The following is a 26,710-nucleotide window of genomic DNA, read 5'->3' on the forward strand; positions in this document are numbered from 1 at the left end:
TCAGCAGGGCCAAGCAGAGGGGCAGGATCATCTCCCTCGACCAGTGAAGAGAATGGTTTTGGATCTGCTGACCAAGTGAATCATTAAACAGATCTTCCCTCAAGCCCTTCATAAGTTTTCAGCCACAACTAATGAACCTGAGGAGGATGGAAACAACACAGAAAATGGACAGCAAAAGCTAAATACATATCAACTGTTCAGACAGTTTTCAAATTAAGGTCTGAAAGACCCATATTATTAAAGTAAAATGTCATTTTATTTGTTTTATTAGAAACATTGCACAGAGAGGCAGAGCTTTTCACAAGCACGTGTGAGCCCGTGTCTCCCTAGACGGTTAGTGTGTCTGGCTATACACTGTTAGGACCTTTGGCAGAGCCAAGCCCAGCTGCCAAGAGGGGCAGGCACAGCACAGGGGAGCAAACTGCAGCAGGGCTCTGGCAGGGAAAGGGCAAGTCAAGGGTAGCTAGGAAATTCAGGTTTTCTAGGATTACAGTAAAATGAAGAGCAAAAAAGGCATTTCTCTGGACTTGGGTTTCTTCCATCACAGTTTTCAGTCCTCTCCACCACACAGGTTCAGCAGTGCCCTCTGGTAATCCCCTTTTGTGTCTTGCTGTAAAGCAAGGAAAGAAAAATACAAAATACATATCAGGAAACAGCCACAAAATGTGAAAGCATATGAATTATATTCTAAACCTGTGGGACAGTCTATGATTCACATTGAAGTCCTCTCAGCCTGGAGGAGACTATCTTGACTGAGTTTTACTTATGTGTGAAGTGAAATTATTTAATCATTCTTGCAATACAGATGCAAGGCCAAGAAGAGAAAAATTTGCGTATGAAAAAGAGTAAAAACAACAAAGGAAAGCTGAAGGACTCAATTCTGCTCCATCTCACTGATCACTGCAAAAATCATACACCAAGGGCACTATTAAAAAATTTGCTGATAATCTACAATTGACACCTTCAGGAAAAGATTCTGGGTTAAGATTTTGACTCAGCTTAATCTACACAAGGAATAATGTAGCATATACTGTTGTGAGAGTGAAGATTAGCTTTGAAACAGATGCACAAGCTCTTTACCTATGCCCCAAGTTAGCCAAAACCTAGCACCTGTAACTCCTGTCTAATCACAGAAAGGGACAACAGTCACTAGCTAAAGAGCCTTCTCCTTGAGCACTGAAATGAAAGGGAGTAGCAATTTAGATGCTCTATTTTCATTGAGCAATCACAGAACAATTGTCTTTTCTTTTGATCTGAGGATAGGGACGAGTGAACAGAATTGTCCTTCAGAACATATCAATTGATTGCACAAAGTCCACATACACTGTCAAGTGGCTGACAGGAACTGTACCAGCCGTAGACTGTGAAGATAAAGGTGGGTTTTCCCATAGTACATAAATAATACAATATTCTCTCTGTGGCCTCTAACACACCTCCCATGAATTCTAGTGGTACCACAAATCCAATGAAGACTGCTGCAAAGGCCCATGATATACGAAAAACTTGCCTGGATGAAATAATAGAGAGATTTTCCATATTTCCTCTTGAATTCACTCTTGATTTTCAGCATGTCAACCTCACAGCGGGATACCATAATCCTGATCAGGACCTTGTCCCGGGTTCCCTTGCCCTACAAGCAGACACACATTCAGAGCTGCAATAGCTAAAATGTTACCATTAATTAATGGTAGGACAGCAAACCACAGGCAACCAAGATGAGCAATAAAAGATAAAATGAATAAAATCTAATGAAGGCCATTATTATGATGCAAGAATCTGAGCATGAATGTACATCATCAGCAGGGTTTAACTAACTTGCAGTCACAAATTTAGTTTAGACTAAGTAGAACTTTTGGTTCACCAGGTCTTCCTGGAATGGCTTAATGCCTGTCACCAGGTGTTTCTCTTTCATCCTTTTTCTTCACAAAATATTTTGAGGCCAATTTAATATGTTATTTTGGTATTCAATAAACAGCTTTTTCTGCTATCAGCTCTTGGTTACATGGAAAAAATGTGTCTAACTTTGCTAATTATAATCAACTGATCTAGTAAAGATCTTTATAATGAAACCCTTTCCTACATTTCCCTATACCAGAGGAATCTGGTGTAGATAATCCAGGCTCAGAATGGTTCAAGAATGCTTTTGAACCATATTAGGTAATTGTTAATTTATTCACATGCCAGTCACATTTCATATGAACAGAAGTTCCTTACAATGACAACTAAAAAAAAATAGTAGAAAGAAAAAACAGTCTTTCCTACCTTCATGGAATCGTACAGTCTGTCTGCAAAATACAGCTGCTTGTTCTGAATGCACTGGACTGAAGAGAGAGAAAAGAATAGTTAAATATCCTGCCCATACACAGAATATTGCAGCTATTTTTAAAGCTATGATATACAGGAATGTGCTCCCTGTTGACGGAGTGACAAAACTATCCTTTGTCCCCTTAAAAAGGAAAGAAGCCCAGAAGTTTCTCTCCTCAATTAGGTGAAAAAGGCATCTCATAGGCCTGGGGGACTTCACCTCAAACTTAAGGATAGCTAATTGGACAGGAGCCAAAAAGTCCCACCTGGGCAATTTACTAGAAAAAGAAGAGAACAAAGAAACTAATCGTGTTTGTGAGGTTTTTTACTAGGAGCAAGAACCTCTTGCACCTGGCTTGGTTCTTCTCTGTTTGTTATTTTGCCTTTTATTAAACCTTTTTGTTTCCAACACTGCCACAGAAGCCATCCTGCTGATTTTATGCCTCCAAAGGTAGCTGAGCTATCTTGGGTGTGAAATACATCTCCTAAAGCTTATGAGACCTGGCTCAAGGAGGCACCTATATCAATGATAAGTAGCCAAAATAAGGTTTTCAGCAAAAGTTCCTCCAAAAAGGGGACACAGAGAAAATATTCTTACCTGACTCACTAGTTAGAAGTCATTTGGTATAGCTTGTGACTGAATCACAGATGCTCACATTCTTAGGAAGGGTTTCCTTCCATGAAAGTGCAATCAATTTCGGAATTGTATCATTTCAGAATGCTAGCTCTCTTCCACAGCTCCCAGTTCATGGTTGCAATTCTAGAAGTAATCTCTCCTCTGGAAACACTCCTTCTGTACTCATCCATGAAAAGCCTCCTTTTCAAGGCTGAGCTCTGTTTATACTCCATTTGCACTACACAGCTCTCAGTTCACCCTCAGTCCAAAATGGATTTTCTCCTTAAAGAACTCCCTCTTAAACACAGTGACATCCTTGTCATCTTCACCTCATGGCAGAGTATCAGTCTTACACCCTGCCTCCCTATTTCAGAGAATTCAGTGTCAAATCAGCTCTTCAATTAGCCCCTACCACCCCTCACAGCCTGCCTGTCTTCTCCTCTCACACACACAGAGTTTTCTCTCCAGCCTATGTGGGTACTGAACAATTTCAACATTTTTGTTTGCTTGGGGAAACAAACATTAAGCTTCTCTATCAAATAAAAGTGGAACTAACAGCAGAACACAACACACATGCATTTTCATTTTAACTGGAAAGCAAAGTTTATATCTTGCAGAGGGCAAAAATAAGCTGCTTCTCAGTATCTGCAATATCCTAAAATACAGCAGTGGATCCAACAAGACCAGCATGTCCAGCTAATTTCTCATCCAGCAGGGTGAATCTAGCTCCTACCTTTAACACGATATATTCCAAGAGCCCTGAAAAGATCCTATATAAAGACAGTCTTTACTTCAGGGTAGCTTACCAAGATTAAGGAAGGCATTCTCCAAATCTCCCTTAACCTCCTTCTTGATGCTCTCCAACATATCATATGGGCTGTAGCTCTTGTACCTGTCAAACACTGGCACAGAAAAGAAAGTAGATGAAATCAAAACCAGACCAAGAACTGGCAGAAATAACCAACCAAAGCATGAACACAGACACAGGAATGTAGAGACACTTTATTAATAAATATCCATGCAAGTCCTTCTGAGAATCTCCTCTTAAATACATGCAAAAGTTTGTAAAGGTCCCACGCTGTGACCTTTTTGTTTTTCTTAAACACCTCCATAATCTGGGAAAATACCATCTTAATCCTGTACTGGTATTTTTTGAAACAGCAGTGATTAAAGCTCTGAGAAGTCTTCAAATGGCTTTTCCCATGTGCTGCTTTACAGCAGTATCAGAGCTGCTTTTGAGTCTTCGCTGGCAGATTTAAGCACATGATATAACTAAGCTACCCTGGCACAGAGGTAAAAGCTAAAGGACTTCTCTAGGTATCCTGCATCCATATTTTCTAGGTTTGCAACATCTTTGTTTTCAGAGTATGTGACATATAGCTGAGCATTGTTACACCTGTGTAAAAAAGAGTTGTACACACTTAAAATGTGAGATCAACACATCCACAGAAATAACTGTATTTTTTTAAAAAATTAACATCTTGGACATGAATTAAGATTTATGAGATCTCCTATGTTTTTTGAATGCTTTTCACAATCATTTCAATCGTACCTGGGACAAAATCATTACCATTTTGTTATAATTTTCTCTTACAGGGAAAAAAAAAAATCTCTTGAACAGTACCTTTCTGCAGGTGCGGAACACTTCTTTCAGTCATAATGTTGATCCACTTGGGGACATCAGTTCCCTTTCTCTTCACACCAGCATCATAGAGGTCCTGAGGTTAGAAAGAAAATCACAAAAAATCAGGAGTTGCACAAAAAGCCATTGCAGATGTATACAATTTCCTTATTGGAAAAACAAGAACTACTAGAACTATGTCTGTGGGAGAAACACACAAGGACACGTGGTTGGGCAGGTCACCAGGACAACATTTAAGGATCTAAATCTGACACTAAGACTAATTGCTTTGTATTCACCTCTGGCCACAGCTTTACTCTGTATTTAGCTCTGTTTACCTCAGCAGAACTGCTCTTGACAGATGCAGATGTAACAAACAAGCACTAACAGCCACTAAGATCACTGCAATGGATGTATTTCCTTTTGTTAAAGGCTCTCTCTCTTCATGTATCCAAAGGAAATAACAGAGAGCTTCTGAATAGTGGGTAAGTAGTCTGTGAAAACTGATACCTGAAGGCATCAGGATTGCAAGTGGCAGATTCACTGACACCATGCAAAGATTACTGTGCAGGATAATCTGAAATACACACACCTACTTCACAAATGCTCTCCACTTCCACGGTATGTTTATGTTCAATATAACCCAAAGCCTGACCAACTGGAGATATTTCATGGTCACTACCAGCACTTACCCTGGCATCTTGGTCAATCAGCTCATAATCAATCACAGAGGTATCTTCACACCTTTTGCCCTTCAAACAAGGTATCAGTATTTTAGAAAGGTTTCATAGAAAGTAAGCAGTTTGCTATGCATATATTCAACTATTTTTCTTTTTTTAACTGGAATTTGCTAAATGAGTAACTGCATACTCCACCCCCATTACAAACCTAATGCTGTGAATGCTGCATTTCTGTTAAAATACTTTGCCCTTCAACATTTGAATATTTTTACCCCCTCAAAGGTCAGTGAAAATACAGGGGAATTTAAGAGTGCATCAGAAACTCAATTGTTTCACTGGCAGCCACCACTCAGACACATTAGAGCAAGGGGAAAACTACGAACAGCCCTACCTTGGCCAGGGCAACCATCAGCTTGCGGAAGTCACCAGATGTGTCTGATATGATGTCCTTTTCCAGTTCTGTCTTGTACACTAGAAAACAAAGAGTTCTTTTCAGGCAAAAGGGTGTCTCACAAATACTCCTTTGCAAGAAACAGGGCTGCTAATTACTGTGTTTTATCAACATAAACAAACAGCTACAATCTAAGTCAGGTGCGGAGGACAATGAAAATGAACCCACACTTCCCTACATCAAACCAAGCACTGCTACAAGCTAATCATGAGGTCCATGCAATCAGTCTTTCATGGAAAGCTTATAAAAAAATTCATTTAGACACAACTTGTATTAGTAGCAAATAGCCTTCAGTCTGTTTACTACAAGCAACATGATGAAACTATATAAACCACACAAATATCCAGAACACCAGTACAAAATAGCAGAGAACCAAAGCAGATTCGAGTTAGCTTTCTAATAATGAAATTCACACTGAGGGGAATTTATCCAAGTAACTTAGTGTAAAAGACATAGTACATGGAAACTTGCAAAGTAAACTCACTTTCCCTGTAGACTCTGTTGATTTCACTGAGCTCCTGGTTTGTTCGGGAGCAGATGATTTCAATGAGTGTGTCTTCATCAGTTCCCAGCCCCTGCAACACAAACGAGGCTTAGTTAGGAGCTAGCAATGAACAGGAATGGTTAAATGGTTTAAATGGCTTAAATGGTTTAAAAACATTTTATGGACATCTTCTCTCCCCCACTCTAAGAGTTTAGGGATATTTTTTGCCAACTGCTCCTAAGAAAAAACAGATGGAATATTTCTAGTGTCTTATAGATCCTGTAGATGTTCTCTCTGGGCAATGTACATCAGCTGTGAGTGTCTAACAGTGGTCTCCTCACCAGCATATATGAAGAAGCTCTGCTTATCATGGCCTGTGATTTTTTCCTATCCACTGGGAGCAGAGGAAGAAAATCCAGTCTTATCCTCCTGTTAGGATGCTGTTTGTTAAGCCCATCTGTAATAGAATGTAATTTCGCAGGTGGCAAAAATGGGCATAGTTTCAACAGGATTTCAAAAGAAGTAACATCCCGGGAAAAAAAGTCTCATGCTGCAGTCTTGAACGTGTGAAAAATAGAGGCAATTATGTGGCAAAGTACCCTTTGGGTAAAATGTCTCCCTTGAAGGGGCAAGAAAGTGGGACATACCAAAAAAATAAAAATAAAAAATAAAAAAGAGAGGAGTAAACCCAAATAATTTTATTAACATGGCTTAAAGCTAAGAGAACTTGGAGAGCTTTCCACACAATGGCTCTAATAAGCATCTGGGAAAAAATTAAGATTAGCAACATATCATTTTCTAAATATTTCTGAAATATTTTCAAGAATGTGTAATAGAAAAATAATTAACTCCTCAGTGATAACTTTGCTTTCCTCAACCCTGATGCCAAAGTCATGGCTTGTAAAGCTCTATGTATCAAGCCAAACTTAAGGTCAGGCAAATTCAGAGCATTGAGAGGTTTTGCTAATTCAGACCAGGTCAGGAGTAATGAGAACTCCTTGGGAGCTGGAAAAAGCAACCCATGGTGAGCACAGAATATTCTACATTTGGGACTACTCTGAGGAAATGGCTTAATCCCAAACCCCAGACTAGTCTGAGTCACAATAAATTATGGATAGGCTGTACTCAGACCAGGAGAGGGCAGCATCTGATTACTCGAACAGGGCATTTGGCCCACAGTTGAAGAGTTACCATCTCCATAGTGGGTTGGTTTTTTGGGTTTGAGGATTTAAGGAGTTTTTTGGGGGGGGTCGGGATAGTGTGTTTATGTGCTGGAGTGGGTGGTTTTGTTTTCTTATTTGTTCATTAACTCCTTTTTAATCATCTGGAGAAGTTAATTAATTGGTTATTGACATGTTCTAAATTTCAGACTTAACTTAGTAGTTGTCTTTTATTCTTAAAAAAACCTAACTTGAACAAGAACATCCAGAATGTAAGTGATGATTAGATAATCATAAGTACAATTTCCCAACCTTAGTTTGCTTATAAAGGTGACTGTAGTGGCATGAGCACCTCTCAAGTCTTGTTTCAGTGGCCTGCAGAGCAGGTATTTCTGCAGAGACTGCTTTTGATGCCCCATCTTCCTCGTCTTCTACACGAGGCAGGTCTGGTACAGGACGTTCTTTCCAGATCAGTAATATGACCCAGTAACTGGAAATTACTGTTAAAGCCTACAAATGCCAGCAGAGGATCTTATGGCTCCGGCTAACAGCTGCTCTCTTAAAGGTTTCTCATTCTATCAACCTGTGCATTGTTTGTAAGAGCAGTCAGCAAAGCAGCCAGGCCATGACTCCCGAGCTGACAAGAATGACTTTTTCCTTAAAGAGAGGACTTAATTAAGAGTTTCAAAACTGCATAGGTTCCATGATTTCTCTCATTTTGCAGGCCTTGCAGCTGGATATTTAAACTGTAGCACTAAAAAAAAAAAATTCAGTTTGAAAATTATGGCCCTGGAGATGAAGTCCATGCTCTTTCCTGAGACAGTAACATCAGATAAACAACATTTAATTTCAAAGCTTATTTACCTTCATGGCAGCTTTCAATTCAGAGGCATCATACTGTGCTGGTGTCTTCAGCAAGCCCAAGATCACTGCCTCCAAATGACCTGAGAGAGCAGACTTGAGTGCTGCAGAAAGTTCCTGTAAAATAGATGGGATGATGGAAGAAAAGAAATTAAAGCTCACTTCTGATCTCCAGAGAATTTAACCAGCAGGGCTTTAAGTCTCCAAGCCTGCAGCAGTGTTTCTTACACAAATGACAAAAAACCAGAAACATAAAGAGCTTTCTGGCTATGAAAGCCTAAGAAAGAAATTAGGGCAAAGGAATTTTTTTCTAATCCTCTGAAAATAAGAAGAAATGCACCAGTGTCTGACAAAGTGCTGGAAAGCAAGATGCAGACACATCTAAACAGCTTCACTCCAGTCCTGAAGCACTGATGCTTTGCTGGAGCTAACAAGCACAGATGGATCTGAGTTTGATTCACTGTGGTCACTGCTTCTCCATCATACTCCTACAGTTTTCCCAGCAGCACTGTATTATATGTGGTTTTCCTCTTTCCTCCCAGCCCTTTTCTAGCTAAGACATTGGAAAATTGACTGCACACTTATTCCACCGCAAGGCCCAGTTCCCAACCAGCTATCTGAGGAGATAAAAAATCATCCCTGAGCACTGAAAAATTATGCCCATCTTCAAGGAAACCATCAGAAGTGTGTAGCCTAAATCCCAATGGTTAATTGCCAGTCAGCCCTAGAAAAAAAAACAGGCAGGGATGTTCACTTCAGAGGATGCAAATTTGCACCATACAGTCAGAGCCCACGTCCTCCTAAGGGTTTCAGATGCAACTTGAATTATGCTAGTTATCAGTTTCCCTGTAGTGTATGTTATAAAGTTGAAATCCCTGGGATCAAGTCTGGGGTTCACACAGATCCATGTATTCCCTAAGGTGAAGTCAAATCTATAGCATTCAGAAGGGAATTGCTGCATTTCAGTCGCTGGTTTTTCACTAACAATCACTGAGCTGGAGAGGCATGGGAAAAGAGGGTAGAGAAGTGACCTCAGCTGAATTGCAGAGAAGTTTGTGCCAGAGAGATAATGAGCCAAGACATTTAGTTAATTTCCAGAGTCACTCATTTAATCCAGGGCACTAATTTATACTAATACTGTACACACCTACTGTGTGGAGCAACCAAGGGAGGGAGTGAGGGCTTGGGGCATCTGGCTGCTTTAGACCTAGAAACATTTTAGTACAACCATTCCATGTGGGATACAATGCTCCAGCCTCTCTTTGGGTGAAAACAGGTTTCAGAACTGCCACAGGAAAGATAGCACATATCACTGTAATAAATTTTAAGGAACAAGTTGCTCAGAGAAGTTGTGGCTGACTTATCCCTGGAAATGTTTAAAAGGCCAGGCCAGGATGGGGCTTTGAGCAACCTGATCTAGTGGAAGGTGTCCATCTTGGGCACCTACAGTCCCTTCCAACCTAAACCAAGAGTTTCCATCAGACACTGCTCATCCCAAAGGAATTAAAAGAGAGGTAGACTATGTGACATTTAAAATAATGATCTATTGATGGATCCTGCAACACACAAAGCAAGCAGCCTAGTACAGCACAACACATTGCCAACAAAATCTGCACAACTGCTGGCAAAGAAAACCATCAGACACTGTCCCTGGAAGATATACCTACGTGTCTTTTCATATCCCACTTCCTCCTCTCTTGCCTCCTCACATGTTTATCTGAGTGGTTTCTACTGCACATTTCCATTGTTTATATGACTGTTTTATTCTTTGGCACTTGTTAAACTTCTGATAAATTCAGTTTGTTCTTGGGTTGCAGCAAGGGAAAAAAGTGAGAGAGAAACATGAAAAAAGTTGCAGATTTTCTTCACTGTGCATTTTTGTGGTCATGCAGAACATTTAACAAAGCTTTAAGTGACACATTTTATGACTGAGGTCCATTTATGTGCAGATTGTCCCAGCGTCCCCAGGGCAGGATGGGCAGGCGTGTGCACACATGCACGTGTCCAACCTGGTTGTGCCTCTGCATGTGCCTCTATCAGTCATGCAGAAAAGCTGGTGAACTCCCAAAATTTAACTCTACATTTACATTTGAGCTCAGATGAGTATTCTGGGATGCTACTTGAGGACTACCATTTGGGGTCTGGCAAACCTGGAAGAGATACATTCATCATAATCTGAACTCTATATAATAAAGTTTCCTCTTTTTCGCTGGCATGAAACATCAAATATGATAAGATTCTCAAAACTTCAGAAGAGCTCTTGCCTCCCAGACAGCAAGACTCACTTTGCAGAATTCTGCACACATCTTACAGATTTCTCTCCATCAATACATCAGTACCTAAGGTATTTCTGCCAGGATAATTTTTAATGACAGTTCAACTCATTACATCACTATTCCACAGCTGCAGTGCTCGTAGCACAACTGACTGCAGTCCTTTCTCAGCTAAACTACCTGTGTGAACAGAAACAGAACACTTCCCTTATGCTGTCTTAAAAAAATAAACAAAAAATCCAACCCCCCCCAAAAAATATAAACCAACCAAAAGAAAAAAAAAAATCCCCTAAAGCATGTCTCTTTCATTCTTTCCTTCAAATGAAGGCACTTCATGCCAGTGCCTTCTCAGTATTTTTAGCACATTTCACTAGGGAATCCTGTGGATCCCGATGTGATTTCTGAAGGTGCTAGGAAACCACAATCTCTAAGAGACTGCAGTCCCAATTGTGCATATTCAACACATTTCAAAGTTCTACCAGTCCTAAACTGTGACAGCATGGACAAAATTGATGCATCCTGAATTTCAGTGAAAAGACAAACCCTGAAAAATCTGATTGTCCACAAGAAAAAGATTCAATAATTACTATTTCTTCATATTTTACTACCTTTTTGGTTCTCCTCTGATAGGCAAAAGCAATGTCCTGCCTCTGCTCATTGCTGCGGTTTGTCAGGATGTTGATGATGGTAACCTCATCCACACCTACAAAGACACAAGATAGAGAGTTAGAGAAGCTTTCTTGCCACTGTTCTTGTATCAGGATGTTCCCCAAGACTCCAAACACAGCACATGTGCTGTCTGGAGCAGAGCTCAGCAGCTTTCACTAGTTAGTGTTTATCCTGTCCTGGCTGTGGGGAAAAAGTCACCAATTAGAGCCCAGACTTGGGATGGGATGCAGATCTTTGGACATACCTCAAAGTCTAGTTTGTGACCAGCTTTGCCACTCTGTCTTGTGCTTCGCTTATGTGTCTGTGCACTAGTTCTCAAGCACTCAGAATTCTGCAAAAATTTGCTCAAATACACAGACTTTAAAACTTGTACTTACTAAAGCCTGTCCTGTCATTTTAGTGGAGTTTTTAAAATTAAGACTTCTTGATAAAACATTTATATTTTCTATTTAAGCCATTTAATCCATCACTCCAAATACTGAAATGGGAAAATAAACCAGTGCATTTAATTCAGTATATTTCAGAGGCTCAAAAGACAGAAGGGATTTTTGACACTGGAAGAATTAAGTATGTGCTACTTCTTTTGAAATCACTGGAAGATCCATGCTGAGCTGTAACTGGCACACCTAGAGGATGTGGATGCTCAAACTCCCAGTTTATCTTTTAGGATAAACTTATCTTTAAACAACAGCAAAGGTTTACTTTTGAGGGAACCATTCCAAATCCACTTCAGTGCAACTGCCAGCTTTTGAAGCAAACAGGTGGCTCTAATGTAGAGGTCAGAACAAACCCAGATCTTCACCTGAGTTCTCTCTGTTTAATGAAAGTATTATGAATCACTTCTTTCACACTTGCACACACATCAGTGTAAAAGATGATTTCTTCATAAAAAGCCCCAAAAAGTAAGGACTGGATCAGTAGCTACTATCAGGACTCAGATCCCTGCCAGAATCCAGCTACATTACTTTTCCCTATTACCCAAAGTAACCTGAAACAAAGACCTGCAAGAGATGTTATAAAAATGAATCACATACAGTAGGAATCTTGCAAAAAACCTTTTAGCCCCTAGATGCAGAGTCTAAAATTATAAGTCTAATCCAAAAATTCTCTCTCTTTCTTCACCACATTTTTCACAATGAAATACTACACTTGGTAGCCTTGTGTTCTTAGCTTGTACTGAGGCAGACCTACATCAGTGCTCTTACTCACACAAGCTTGGCCTGCAAATGATGCCATAAGGTCCTGGAAAGCATAACGTGCCTAAGTTACAGACTCTGAGCTGAAAACAGGCTGACTGCACATTTCAGCCACAATCTATTCCTGCACATTTTAAAGTGTTCCCACATTATAAAAGAAAACAAATTCTCCCTGTCCAGAAATGGCCACACTCAGACATTGAGCCTTTCAGCTGTTGCAGGCTCACAGTACAAGCCAATATCCTAAGCTTTTTTATAAATTCTGAATTCAAACCATTCTTGGCATTCAAAAAAGCAAATGACATTTTCAAGTTGTACCACAGTTGCTTCAGATTAGAAGCCCACAAATAATGAGTACATCCAAGTTTCTCATACACATGCCATGGAAATATGAAGTTAACTCATTGCTCTGGCATTCAGTGGAAAGTAAGGGCTTGTACTTCATTCACACTGGGGAATCATGCTGCACACACAGGATGCTGACTCACAGCTGCTGAGGTGGGGCAGAGCAGGACAGCAGCTCCAACACTTTCCTTTGCTGTTTGCTAAACTCTCTGAAAGTTTCAAGGCAATGAAACAGAGTTTATTTTCAAATTTGTTCTGCCCAGGCATATTTTATCCCTGCATTTCTATCAACGGGAATGGAAAGAAAAATTCTGCTCAATAACAACTTTTCTTGTCAAAGAGGCAATTGGTGGCATTGGTAAGATCACAGCATTAGAGCTCAGTCAGCAAAAATGAGGAAATGAACAAGAATGGAGTCAGAGGGAAAAATTTAGATAAAACAGGACCATAATTTCAGCTCTGCTATTTTGCTTATTAAGGGTTCACCAAACCCAAACCATGTTGCAATGAGATATTTCTTTAGTGACAATTTTAATAATTGGAACATGTGACTGATGCAGTTTGGTGGATTTCAGGCACTGCCCTCTTTCACCAGCAAGCCAGCATATATCCTCTAAAAATTTTTACTTCATAATCTTAAGAACTCTGTCAAAAGTCATGGGCATGTTGGTTATAATACATAAACAGAAGATCTTTCTCTAAGATTGAACTGACTGGTTTACATGTCCTCATGGTTTTAGCAATTTCTGGATATAATGAGTTAATTACAGATCTATGTTCTAAGCCCTTTCCTACAACAAACCTGTGACTGAAGTCTGCCAGCCATGGAATAAAAAAGTATCTCATGAGACCTCAATAGAAGGCTGCAAATAACAAATATTCACAACTTAGTCTGACAAAATTATTTAACAAATACTTGAGACACACAAAGTGTCAATGCTAGGAAATAACTCTGAAACAGAAGAGACACTTCAGCAGCTGTCTTTGCTACAAGAAAAAAAGAAAAGCAAATCTAACATAAGCTCTGTTAGTGCCCTTCTAGATAGTTTCTTCTGCTTAGGTTCATGTACATCAGCTAATCCATACACAGAGCACAGTAGAGCATTATACAGAAATTAAACAGCTTCTTGTCCTATGCAGCAAAAAGCCAACATTTACAAAGGACATGCCAAGGCAATACATGAATTTGCTGCAGAAACACTAAAGAGCAAAAAAACTGAAATACAGCCATGGCATTTATACCAAAAGTATCAAGCCAGAACTGTAACAAGTTATTTGCATTATGCAACCTCTAGGTTGAACAATTGCTAACTACAAGGTCCCATATGACCTGGAGACGTTTTTGCACATTTCCCTTCCTAGGCTGGTGGATATATATAAACCCCCTGCATCTTATTCGGCTCCACTCCAAGTCCTGCAAAGGGCTGGACAATGTATTTGTGCAGTACAGTTCTTGCAGGTAGATCTAAGCTCAAATAAACACATCACAGTATTTTCCAGGGGTCCCCACAGATGAACAGATGGCTTAGCAGCCTCTGAGGAATTAATCTGAAGAATGAATGCTGAAGTATTTAGATATTACGTAGAGCAGAACAGTCACACACTCTGCCTGAGATCTTTTCCCTAAACCAAATATACAGCTGTTGCTTAGGCAGTAAAATAAATTTTAGCCATTTTACACAAGAATCATTAAAATGGAGATTCATAACCCTAATTCTGGGAGTTTCCATTACCATATAATAATTACCATATAATTATTTATACGGTAACTCTCCCAACCTGGCCTGCCCTGATGGCAAACAGCAGACTGCAGGCACTGTTTATATAAGGTATACCCAGAGATAAGACTCCACAAGGTATCATTTTGAAGGCAGTGCTATAATTTCCAAGATATTGGAAAGACTGCTTTGGTGAGTGTGAAATACAGGCCCATTACAGCATGTACCAACCTCCATTTTCAACACAAAGAAAGAATAAGGGTTCAGATACCAGGTGTCCTTCATCCTGTAGTGAGTAAAACCCCTCAAATGGTTCTTACATGCCTGGGTTTGTTTGTTTGTTTGTTTTTAATTTTCAACCACAAAGCAGCATGCAGATATATTTGTAACTTACCTCCCTCACTGTTTTAAAATGAACAAGTCATATTCCTCTTCATCATTCTGTGATAACTTACACTGCTCATTTCTACTTCCCACATCCAATGCAAACTAATCGCTAGACAAATGGTGATACTTCCTAAGAAAATGATAGCTGCTGCAGATATAGACAGTCTGTTCATTATGGGTGTTACATTTTTAGTTCAAGAACTACTTAGATATTTCCCAGCATTATTTTAAAACTTGTTCTTGCAGGCAGCTCTTTACATCACTGTTCGTAAAAACCAGTTCTTGTCTGGATGAGTTGGAATTTTCATTCAAGGAAAACCCTACATATATTTTAGAGAACTCACATTTTGTCAAATCTTCTGAATTAGCAGATGAAAATATCCTGTTCCAAAGCATTCAAAGTGCAAGGAAACAGTACCTAGACGAAGGGTCATAACACTCTCGTACTTAATTTCCCACAAGAACACTTCCATTGTGATATTCTTTGGAGTGGAAATCTGGTATCAAAACCGTAAAGCAATTTTCCCTTCAAAGCCACCTTCCCAGAGTAAGTTCTGGATAACAAACTAATAAGCAGAGAGAAGCTCAAGCTACAAACATGCAGGTCCATGAGTAAGTTCCTTATTATTCCCTCAGAGAGCTGAAAATCATCTCTCTACTGAAATGTTTCCATGTAACTTAACTGCACTGCTTAATTTGCTGAGAGAAAGCGAAAAGACAACATGAGCTTGACTTTCCTGACTGGAAAAGCTTTTGTACTGTCTAGGAGATTGCAATTTCCTTTTGCAATAATTAGCAGCTTGAGAGTTCAAATGTGTAAGTTTGTACCTACCCTGAGAGTCTGATGGTGTATCTGAAATGTCTAGATTTGCCCTATAATCAAAACTGAAAAAAATTATAAAGTCTAGACAAAACTCTACATATATACAAAGCATCTGCTGCCAAACCTGATTATATATATATATATATATATATATATATATAACTCTCTCATCAGGGAATTTAAAAAAAAAACAAACAAACCATAAATGATTCAAAATCAGAACTGAACCCACTTTAAAAAGGAATTTCTCTAGTTAAATTAAGAAATCTTGTGAAAGAAAGCCTTGTGCTTGTTATGGAGGGGATATATTTTACATTTTATAGCAAGTCGAACACATGCTTTGCTGGCACTGATGGAAGACTTAGCATTTCTTTCTGATGAGAAATTGTTTGGCTTTTAAATTTCTCTCTGACATGAAGGCAAAAGAGTTGCTGGTTCCAGCTACGCCCAGCTGCTGCTCCTCTGGCCTGGAGCAAGTGTGGAAAGCATGGCACTCCCTGTCCCAGGACAGGACAGGATCACAGCCCCAGGAGTGCCACCAAGGCATTACTTCAGAGCTGCAGTTCACACTCACTGCTCTCCTGATGGTTTCAATATACCAGAGGGAAGCCTATCTATTATCCCAGCTCTGAGAAGCTCACATTGCCCTGCCCCTGAAATATCGCAAACTCATTTCAGAAACTAGTTTTTAGGACCTTCTTTGACCCCAAATTAAGACAAGATAAATGAGTATTTAGTTCAAAACTCAGGCTAAAAATGTTCAAGCCATCCCTATGCAGATGTCTGGAGAGCTGAAAGGAAGAAGAAATGTCCAGTCCAACAATCCAGTAGAAATCCATGATTCAGAGTCCACTCCCAAACCACTGCCAAAGGAGCTGACACTTCATTCTCAAGTGGCAGAAAAGAATTTTAAGTACTGATGAGTCAAGAGAGAAAAAGTGGACACTTTCAGTGATAATCTCAACAACTCATGGCTTAAACTTAAAACTCATGGCACAAACTTAAAAGCATATTCAGAGCATGCACTTACCAGATTCAAAATCTAACTTGGTCAAGATTTCAAGGAATTAAACACCTCCTAAAATAGGTATCTTTGAGTAAGGATATCAAAATATTGGTGTTGAAACACAGTGTTGCTCTGGTTTTGGCAAGCCAGCCTTCTCCCTTCCCCCAGGGTGGAAGCCCCAGCCCCTGGTGCTCACCTTTGGTCTTGATGGCCGTTTCGAGGGCCGCAGCGTCCCGGTCAGCATCGAAGTTGGAGTAGGCCTTCACTGTGGCATAAGCACTTGGAGGAAGAGAATGCTGGAAGGAAAGGAACAAAAAGAACAAAAAACCCTTCAGAGTTCAATTGTGCAACTGCTGTAATTAATAAAGCACATGGCTCTCAGTTACCTGGTATTTAGCCCAATGTTTAAATGCAAGAACTACCATCAGGTATCTGTGAAAATGGAATTCTCCTAAGAGGCGCTGAAGTCTCTTCTCCTCATGTGTATTGCCCAGAAATCCACTCACATCAGTGCTCATTACAACACAGAATATATATATAAATAGACATTATATTTATTGCAGCAAAAATTCAACACCTTCCAAGTTTACTTACACAATCTCAATATTCTAAAATCTGGAGTTTTCTGGCTGGATCTGAAGGAAAATTACTACAGGAAGCTAATTCCAAGAAAGTTGAAGTCTACAGTACTTTAGATTTGAAGTCAGTATTTTACTTTTGATTCCAGGCTACAGATAATAAAGAAAAAAGAAGGAAACTGAAGATTAACAATGATAAAGTCAGAAAAGGTTTGTGCACTGTCTCATGAACTTTAAAGATAACACCAAAAAAAATCTATTTAAGGCCATAGTTCTAGAGGGCGTAAGTTATCAATAATTTTTTGAAATTCTTGGCCTCCAGATCCTTGCCTTAAGCAGCATGAGGCTTGCAAGACCAAATGACATTTCAAATTACCACTGCTAAGAGTATAAGGACTTGCAGGTAAGCTCACTTAGTAAACAGATGCAACATTTTCCAAGTTACCAGATTTTATCAGCTGTTTATCATGTTCCTCTCCTGAGGATTAGAGCTGCAAACAGAGGGTGACCAGAACAGAGATTCAGCTCTTCTCAGCTGCTTCAGTGTGAGCTAACAGCTTGTTATCGCCTCCCACGAGAGGGTTAAATTAAACCACAGATTTTCATACAAGTAGCTGGGTAATATTCACAAACCCCACTCTGCTGAGTTCAATTTAGAAACCTCAACCTCTGGCAGAGAGGTAGAGCTACTAGCACCTGAAATTGCCACAGCCATTTCCTAAGTGAATGAAAAACGAAGCTTTCTTGGAAAAGATGCCCAGCAACTTTTGTTTCCAAAAGGAAGCTGGGCTCATGAACAGAACAAAGCTATCCTAATATCCCTGGAAATTTTTTTACATGCAAATTTTTAAGAGGAGCACTTTGAACTAAAAAATTCCACGGTTTCTGATTAATTTTGACTTTATCCCTGTAGAGGTCATGCTGTTCTGTACAGATTGCCCCTGTGCCTTCTGGAGACAATCTGTTTTATGCTGTGGAGATGGGAAGTCAAAAAAGCACCAATAAACTAAATCATTTTCTTTTGTCTCTTACCAGCAGTTCAGTCCAGCAAAGCGGCCCCAGTTTGGCCCAGAGCCACACCACAAAACACAGCCTTTGCTTTTAGTGGCAATGGAAACAGTAAATGGAGACATGCAATGCAGCCTCAGAGAAATCTGTGTGCCTGAAAGATTCCTGAGCCAGGCATCCACCATCCTGGGGCACTGCTCATTAACCTGCACTCTGCATCATCTGAAGCAAGTCACCTGGTGACCTAAGCAGAGCTGGGTACCTCTCCTTCCACCCAGCTCTAAGTATTCTCTGAATTTGGATGGAGTAGTTCATCGTAAAGATGATAGCATACACTAACAAAATACACAGCTTATTTGTAATTTGGTGCCAAATTTTTTTTTCCTCTGTTCCTCCACCCAAGGCACGTACCAAGTCAGACTGAGTCTCCCTGACACCTGACAGGTCCTATCAGGGTGATTGCCTATGAAAAGCAGCCATTTAAACTCCAAGCTATTCAATTACTCTGGTACACTACTGTACCCCAGTACTAGTACTCTGTTTTCTGACAAGACAGCTTTCAAACTGACTTTCCATTTAGTTCAGTATAAAATTCTTCACAATACGGCAGTAAAAGTCCAGATAATATGCAACTGCACCACCTGTCTGGGCCAAACTAAAGCAGAGAAACTGGTTTTCTCCCTACGCATTTAGTGGCTTCAGAGGTCCTCTACCTGCTTTACTTCCTCTGAGCTTGAGAAATTTAACCCTACTGGGAAACATGAGGGAGAAGCAAACATCATTATCAGCTGCAGAGGCTTAATTTAACCTAAAAACACTTTCACCCACACCTACACCTGAGTATTCTGAGAATCTTTCTGTACTCTTGTGGAGATAGCCAGAAACTGGGTGCACAGATCAACCTCAGCTCAATTCTATCCTCTCCTGAAAGGAAGGAACGCTGAGGAAATCAGGTCCTTCACTCAAATCAGCTGCTGTACCACTGATGCAGAGCACAGGACAGCACTGGGGTTCAGCCACAACCATTCTACACCCTCAAGGTTAAAATTTTAAGAGAAAAATTGCTGGCCCAACTACTGTGTTTAACATCAGTTAATTTGCTACATCGTTGCTTAGAGGAACTGGTCTAATGCTGCAGAGCTACACAGGCCAGCTACTCAGTAATTCTGGCTTCCAACTTCGAGCACAAACCAGCTGCCTGCGCCTTCTGACACTCTGCATGCAGCAGGATTTCTGATGGAAATGCTGCCATGGAACATTATTCAAATCTGACTTTTGCAACTACTTGCAAGAATCAAGGAAGAAGCATTTCTGCCCTTGAGAACAGATTGCTTAATTATTATTCCAAAAGTAATTCTCCATTGAAACACACAACCATGAAAGCTGAAGACTTGACTGTTTTTGCACGACAAAACCAGTTTTACTATTTACCTACAGTGCACCAGCCAGTTCTTTGCAACAGCTCTTCCACAAACATAGTCTGGTATAATTAATTTCGCAACAAGTACCAAAAATTGGCAAAACATTTGCTTGCACCAAGCTCAGACCTGCAGCTGCCAGCCGTAAGATTTATATGTGTAGCAAGTTCATTAGGAATGTGATGAAATAAGGCATGGATAGGATTCACTTCCTCCTCAGTGACAATCACAGAACCACAAATCAGCACGATATGCTGATACCACACTGGTAGTCCACCATCTAAGTGCAACTGAAGAAATCAAACAAGAATTTGGCTTCCTGGTATTTCAATAAAACTATAAACCAAGTGCAGATGTGGTGAAAAATACACAATCAAAACTAAAACAGAAAAGGAGAAAATAAGTTTGAGAAAATAATTTTTTTCAAGAGCTAGTTTGGTTTTGGTGATAACCACTACAGGAATTAGATCCCCAATATTTTTGTTCTCATAATGTTCTCCATTTTAAACTGGGAAAAAAAAAAGGAATTCAGAGGGTTATCAGCAAAAGCAAACGCATTTCCATCTTCTGTTCTCATCCTTAACTGACTTGTTCCTTTGGAAGAAAGAGGGACAGAGATGCAAACCAGCCATTGCTTGCCCTGTGATCTCTTTGATAAGGCCCAGCAGGACCATACTGTGCTGCTAACCAGTTAGAAGAACTCTCATTAAATCATGTAACTGTCCTATGTTTACAGCTATTTTGTGGATGAAAACTGGTCATTGATGATGAGGTTTTTAGCCAACAAAAGTTTAAGAGATATGTGGAATCTTGTAAACTGTACAGCTCAGTACAATTGTTGGTGCTGAGTCCTGTAAAAGGAACAAGATGAGACAGTTAAGTAAAACAAACTTTTCTTGCTGAGATAATAATACTTACATCTCCTTCAAGGCTGAGCTTGCTTAAAATTTCATGAACAGTGGACATCTTGAAAGAATGCTGGAGGAAGAGGAAAAAAAGACAAAGTAGATTTAAATATAATTACAGTTACATCAGTGTGTTCCACCAGTCTTGAAGCACTGCAGCACTTCAAGTGACACAGCCCTGTGGATCTGCTAATACCAAGCAGAAAAGAATATTTAAAAGTTTCCAAGCCACCCCACCATTATTAATGCAACAACAAGAGGTCCTCATTCCATTGCACAACAGAAATTCCTCAAACGAGCATTTCTTCTGCATTTTAATACTCAAACAGGAATTTGAGAAATCCCTGCCTAAGAAACAGAGTTGCCTAAGCTGACAACTCAGTACAGGAAAATTATTCAGGAACATTATAGCTTGGTCCGGCTCAAAGACAAAGAACTGCAACAAGTAGTAGCATTTATCACACGCCCAGTTCCTCAAGTACTCAGGAAATGCAGTGGAATTATTCCTTTTCTTGCAGGCATTTTAAAAACCATAACCCCATTTAATCTTTAACATCGGATGCTGAGTCTTGTGGTTTTCTCGCAGCTCTCCAGAACAAACACCACATAGTAACACTATTATCAGAGATAAGGTAGTAAGGACTATCTGAAAATGGCAGCTCCAACAAGAGCCATTGTGGCAAGTTAGTATCAATGCGCCATTGCCAGGACTGAGTAACATCTTCCTTGTGTATGCAAAAAAACCAGGGAAAATCCCAACCCTGACATGGATTATATATACATGGCAGAAATAAACACTGATGTGATAAATTTATGTTACAGTACTTTGCCTTTTTTAACCTCTGGGTTCTGGTCAGGGAGCTTGCCAGAGCTGTTTTAGTGAAAGGGTCTCTCAGCTAAGGAAAACTTTTCCAAAGGTTGTAAGCCAGGGGCAATACTTAAAAGGCTTGGTGCATTCCCAAACCCCTGCTCTCAAATTTCTCTAGAGAAAGGACAGACGTTGCTACTCACACTGCTACCCAGTCGCCCAGGATGGCTGCTGAAATGAAAGCTTCTTTCCCAGGACCTCTACAGTCCAGCTGCAGAGAGCATTATCAAACAGGGAAAAGAGCTGGCTTAGGAGAGGACAGGAGAAAGGGCAGCAGCACCTCAAAACCAGAGACATTCCACTAACTGAGAAGTGAGCCTGACACCAGAACTGCCCTGTTTTCTGCTGGGTGCCACGCCCTTCATTCCACACTGTCACGGTTCCTCAGGCCAGTTCCTGGCTCCATGCCCCCCCCAGACAACTCCCAGCTATTGTGCAGCCAGTCCTGGCTATGTCCTTTCAACTGGCTTTCAGATGGCTTTTAATCCTCCATCAGTCACTCTCCTCATAGGATGGGGCTTTCCTCAGGACCAGCCAGTTTCCCAGAGAAACCAATCTCCTCTCCACTCAATTACCAATTAAGAGCTTGGAGAACCAGAAAAGTTTGAAATAGTTTCTTGATAACGGTGATCTGGTTAAAACTCTAGGAAAGAGTGTTTTGTTCTTGTTGTTGTTTTCTTTGTTTGTTTGTTTGTTTTAGCTCCTGTAAGGAGAAAAGCAAAGAAATCTTTTGGCAAAAATAGCTAGTGCTACAACAATAAAACACAGCAGCAAAATCACAGTACTTTTGCAGTGTAACTGCTGTTATCTCACATTTCCTCACTTAGAACACAGAATTTTCCATCTTCTGAAACAATCTAGGTTTAAGTAACAAAAGCAACTTTACTTCAACAAAAAATAAGATTCCAGGGGAAGAAAAATAAGACAGAGAACAAAATTACAGTCATGCACTGATATATTTGAGAATAAATGTTTTTCCAGGGGGAAAATCCAACCCAGGCCTTTAAAGACAGGCTGTTACCTGCTGTTGGCATTATAACCATGCTGGGTAGAGGGGATTGATATAATTCCTGAGTTATGAAATTCCTCATGTTTACACTCCATAAAATGAAGAGCCTGTGAGACCTTTGTACTCTGACAGTATTTCAACTATTACCAAAGATGAGCAACTGAAGTCCTTTAGTCTTTCTTGTCGCATAGAAAACACCAGTGAGAGCTGAAGCAAAGCAACTGCATCATAACCTTTCACGTGAAAAAAAAAAAAAACCACCAAAAATCACTGAACAGCTTATTGCAAAACTACTGTTTCTAAAACAAAAACCACTCTGAATCAGGTTTGTTGGAACAAAACACTTGATCAGAGTCCAGGAACACAACTAACACACCCTCACACAGAGCTGGAACTCAGGTTCATATCACCAGAACCCAACAATGCTATAGCAACTGACTGCCCATCAACAGCAAGCTGGCAAAAGAAAAAAAAAGGGAGTTCTTGCAAGAATCTTTGCAGAGAAAGATTTTTTACCCAGAGAACAAACACAGCTCTTGTCACATCCTGCTCTGTAAAGCACTCGTATTGGAGAACAGACTTTCACTGTTCTCTGATGGACTGATTTTATCTGATGTAGTTTTGACAAGTTCTGGATGGGTTTGAACACGTAAAGAGAAAATACTTGCACTAGCCTGTTCTTCCTTACACTGGAAAGGAATCAAGTTCTACCTTCCAGCTGTAAACTAATACTTCAATACCTTAAGGCAAGTTTCTACAACCAATTTCTAAATGTACATTACACAATCCTGAATCGTAATATTCTGCTAAAACAGATGGCATGTTTTGACCTCAGCCCTCCCAGAAGGCACTGGTTTACAGGTCTGTTATGATACTGCCCCAGACCTTATTCACCAACTTATGCCTGAAACTCTTTGGTAACGGAAGAATGTGAGTTTAAAAGCAGCCCCATATCTTGATTTCCAGGGCCAGCTCACACACATTATGGAAAAAAACCCTGTGTTCCATGGAAAAGTTTCAGGTATGCACAAACAACAGCATTGCTCAATAAGCAGAATTAGCATTTTAAGAAGCACTTATTATACTAGGCAGAGATATGAGCAAAGGGTGTTCCCAGACATCTGAGCCAAGGAAACGGCATCCCCGGAATGAGAGAATGGAAACTCTTCCACTTGGAGCACATTTGTGTCCAAAAACTAGGGCAAGGCTGCTAACAGAGATGAGGGAGAGTGAAGAAAACCTGCAGCATCTGCTGTAAATGAAACAAGGGCTCAAAATCATTCGTATATATACAGTGCTAAGCAGGAGTGCAAACAGGCCAGGCTGCATCTCCCCACATCACCCAATAAGGTTTAGAACATCACTTAAAGCCACTACTTGAAAAAAAGAAATCATCTTCTTTAAAGAAAAGCATTTCAAAACCCATTCAACTGCTCTTCCACCAACATACTTGAACCATTTTCTTCCACAGACATTGCTAATAACTCAGGAAGTTCCATTTCAGGAAGATACCATGCACATACAAAATTAAGGACATTTGTTTCTTCAAACTCAAGCTATTCTCACTTTTGAGACTTTACAAGAAAACCTCTTTGGGTTTGGGGTTTTTTTTTGGTTCATCAAGGCAAACTACACCAAATGTTGGCCAGTGGAAACTCTACCCACTAGGGCTGCTTATCAAAGCCAGCTCTAGTAGCAGAAGGTACACACAGGGATGAATCACTCAAGGGCACACTGGTTCCAGGAGTCTGTCACTCTTGACATCGGGGTCTATAGCATTGAAATACAAACATAAGAACTGATGTTAAACAGAAGTAAAGCCGCCACGTATAAGCACACGACCCACTTCTGCATGACTATGCTGAAATCATTTCACTTCTCTTTCAGTCAAAATACCTGGCAACATTCCTCTGCCCTACCTCCCCTCCTCACGCGGGGGGAAGCGGTGTCCGAGCTGACTCACCCAAAAGGCAGCAGCAGGATCTCCGCAATTCTGCTCACGGCCGGGCAGGGTGGGAGGCAGAGCCCCGCCCAAGCCTGGCCGTGCGAGCGGGGAGGAGCAGGGAGGAGCAGGGGCCTCCGCGGCGCATCGCGGGGAGCGCTGCCCACCCAGCACCGCCCTGCCGGGCTTTCCCGCTGCCCGTGCCAGCGGCTGCGTCTGCAGCAGCTCCGGCAGCCGCGGCCGCACCCTGGGCGAGAGGGGAAAGGAAGGGGCCGCTGCCCCTGGCGGGCTCGGGGCTCCGCCGTGCCTGCGGGAGCAATTCCAGCCTCGCTCCAACCGAACGAACACCGCCTCCAGCGATCCCGGCTGGCCGGCACAGCTTCTCTGCAAGCCTCCGCACCGAGAAGCGAGCTTACAGTACCACGGTCAACCCAGCTGAGCCTTTGTATACCTTAACGACGAGAAGAAATTACTATCTGGGGAAGTTTGGCGAAGTTTGGGACGGGTTCCTCTTTCCTGAGCGCTGTCGCCACACCCAGAGTTGCTGCGGGGCGCACGAAGCTTCCCGAGGGCTGCCTCGCCCGCGGCCCCACCGTCCCAACGTGGAACTGAGCACAGAAAAGTAACGGGCAGGCAGGGCCGGAGGAAGAGGAGCCGGGCGCGGGAGGGCGGCGGCCGCCGCAGCCCCCGCCCCGCTCCGCGTCCCGTCCGCTCCGAGCCCGCTCCGCTCCCTCTGCAGCGGCGGCTCCCGCGGCGCGACCCCCGGCCGCAGCCCGGCCCAGCCCCGCGGCGCTGCCGCCTCCCCCGCTCCCGCTGCGCTGCCGCCGAGGGCTCACCTGGCTGGGGCGAGCAGGGCGGCTCCGGCGGCGACTCGGGCGGCTCTGGCAGCAGCTGGGGCCCGCGGCAGCCCGGGCGGGGTTTTGTAGGGTCGGGCGGGTCCTTCCCTCCCCGGCGCCCCCCCGGCACGGCGCTGACTCACCCGGCCGCGCCCGACTCCGGCGCAGGACGGGGACAGGGAGGGGGTGGGCAAGGGTAGGGCAGGAACAGCCTCTCCCTCCGCGCCCCGCCGGACGCCCGGGGGTTCCCGAGGTTGCGGCGACGCCGGGAGCAGCGCCCTGGGCTGCAGGGGTCGGGGCTCGGCCCTCACCCCCCAGCCCCGCTTCTCCACCTGCCCGCTGGCCGCCCACCGTGCCGATGCGATCCCCCAGTGCCGCCGGGGAAGGCGGCCCCGTACGCCTCCCCCCAGCCCTCGCCCCTGCGTTCCCGGGGCAGCGGGTGGTTGTCTGCAGCCCCTGCTTTGGGTTCCGCAGAGCAGCGCGGCTGCGGCAGCGCTGGGGCTCTCGGGGCAGAGCACAGCAGCCGAGTCCCGGGTGCCCGGCCCAGGGCCCGCACCTCCAGCGCCCCCGACAAGCCGGGCACTCCCTGCCCCGGAGTGGGAACTGGGCTCGTACCGCAAACCACGATCCCTGCAGTGTGCAGGTGGGGCCCGGCCCGCTTCCTGCAAGCCGTGCTCAGAGTTCAGGGGCATCTGAGCTGGGAGAAGCCTAAATGACGTCTGGCACAAGCAATAAATGCTAGTAGAATGAGACACAAGCTCTGCTCTGAGGCCGATTCATTATCATGTTCAGATAACCCGAATAGGCCGACCACACCCAACACAGGGAGAGGAAATCAAAGCTTCTCCCAGCCTGAGTAGTGAAAACTCAATTATAGAATCCAGGCGTTGCACTTGTAACAAAGCACAAATACAGTTTAAAAGTATTTGCAGATCTTCAGTTGGATCACTTGAGATGATTGTTTCACCTCAAGAGCGTGGAGAATTGACTTTAAAGGCTGCAGAAAAAAGCAAGCGCTCCCCATTCCCAGTACAAGCAGTTATTCCTGTAACTTCAGCGTGGTTTTCTTAATCCCTGCCGGTGAATAGATGTACATAGCTCCTTCAAGAATATGTGGTCACTCAGTCGATTCGATTCTGCAAAGAGATACTTGTCTCTGCTAGTAGAAGTATTTTTTGTACGCATAGACAGAGATGCAGACATGGGGGACAAACTTTTTAGGCTTAGCCAGGTGCATAAACACAGCAATGGCAAAAGCTGGCAAACACAAAAGAGACAAGAACACAGGCTGAGAGACACAGGCTGCAATTCCAGGGTGAAACAAGATCAGCAGTACAAAAAGGGGGAAATACTAGGAAATACTACACTTGACTTCAAACATGGAAGCAACAAAGTGGACACATGAACTGGTCATTCCAGGAGGTGAAAATAATGTTAATACACCTTTTCTGGTTAAACAGAAGTGACATGAAGGGGAGAGCCACAGGAAAAGGCATATCACATGGAGCAGTGTTTTATCAGAAAATGTCAGTGCCAATATTGCATTACTTTG

The 26,710-nt window shown here is 42.1% G+C and overlaps 1 protein-coding gene across 3 annotated transcripts; it reads right to left on the reverse strand.

Annotated features, from left to right (window-relative positions):
• Positions 1 to 234: 234 nt before the first annotated feature.
• On the reverse strand, positions 235 to 25,258 carry ANXA2 (annexin A2). Of its 3 annotated transcripts, none has more exons than XM_038147047.1 (13): positions 25,159 to 25,258; positions 20,517 to 20,576; positions 16,791 to 16,890; positions 11,059 to 11,153; positions 8,181 to 8,294; positions 6,157 to 6,247; positions 5,613 to 5,692; positions 5,234 to 5,293; positions 4,545 to 4,638; positions 3,727 to 3,822; positions 2,263 to 2,321; positions 1,508 to 1,630; positions 235 to 610 (listed from the first exon to the last, which is right to left on the reverse strand). In XM_038147047.1, exons 2-13 carry the CDS (start codon positions 20,562 to 20,564, stop codon positions 551 to 553), a joined length of 1,020 nt encoding a protein of 339 aa, XP_038002975.1. In that variant the 5' UTR covers positions 20,565 to 20,576; positions 25,159 to 25,258; the 3' UTR covers positions 235 to 550. The 3 variants fall into 3 exon arrangements, with proteins under 3 accessions (XP_038002975.1, XP_038002976.1, XP_038002977.1); XM_038147048.1 differs by lacking the exon at positions 25,159 to 25,258 and adding an exon at positions 24,774 to 25,079; XM_038147049.1 differs by lacking the exon at positions 25,159 to 25,258 and adding an exon at positions 24,344 to 24,718.
• Between the last annotated feature and the right edge of the window lie 1,452 nt (positions 25,259 to 26,710).

The sequence above is a fragment of the Motacilla alba genome, chromosome 10 (genome assembly GCF_015832195.1).
Source record: "Motacilla alba alba isolate MOTALB_02 chromosome 10, Motacilla_alba_V1.0_pri, whole genome shotgun sequence".
NCBI lineage: Eukaryota > Metazoa > Chordata > Aves > Passeriformes > Motacillidae > Motacilla > Motacilla alba.

What these genes read in the sequence shown, in the direction of transcription:
- ANXA2 (XM_038147047.1), bottom strand. Translation starts at nt 20,564, where the DNA reads ATGTCCACTGTTCATGAAATTTTAAGCAAGCTCAGCCTTGAAGGAGAT. An exon ending in CAACAGAGTCTACAGGGAAA is followed by an intron (nt 5,693 to 6,156) that starts GTGAGTTTACTT and finishes TTTGTTTTCTAG; the next exon opens with TGTACAAGACAGAACTGGAA. An exon ending in CTCTCTATTATTTCATCCAG is followed by an intron (nt 611 to 1,507) that starts GCAAGTTTTTCG and finishes CTTGCTTTACAG; the next exon opens with CAAGACACAAAAGGGGATTA.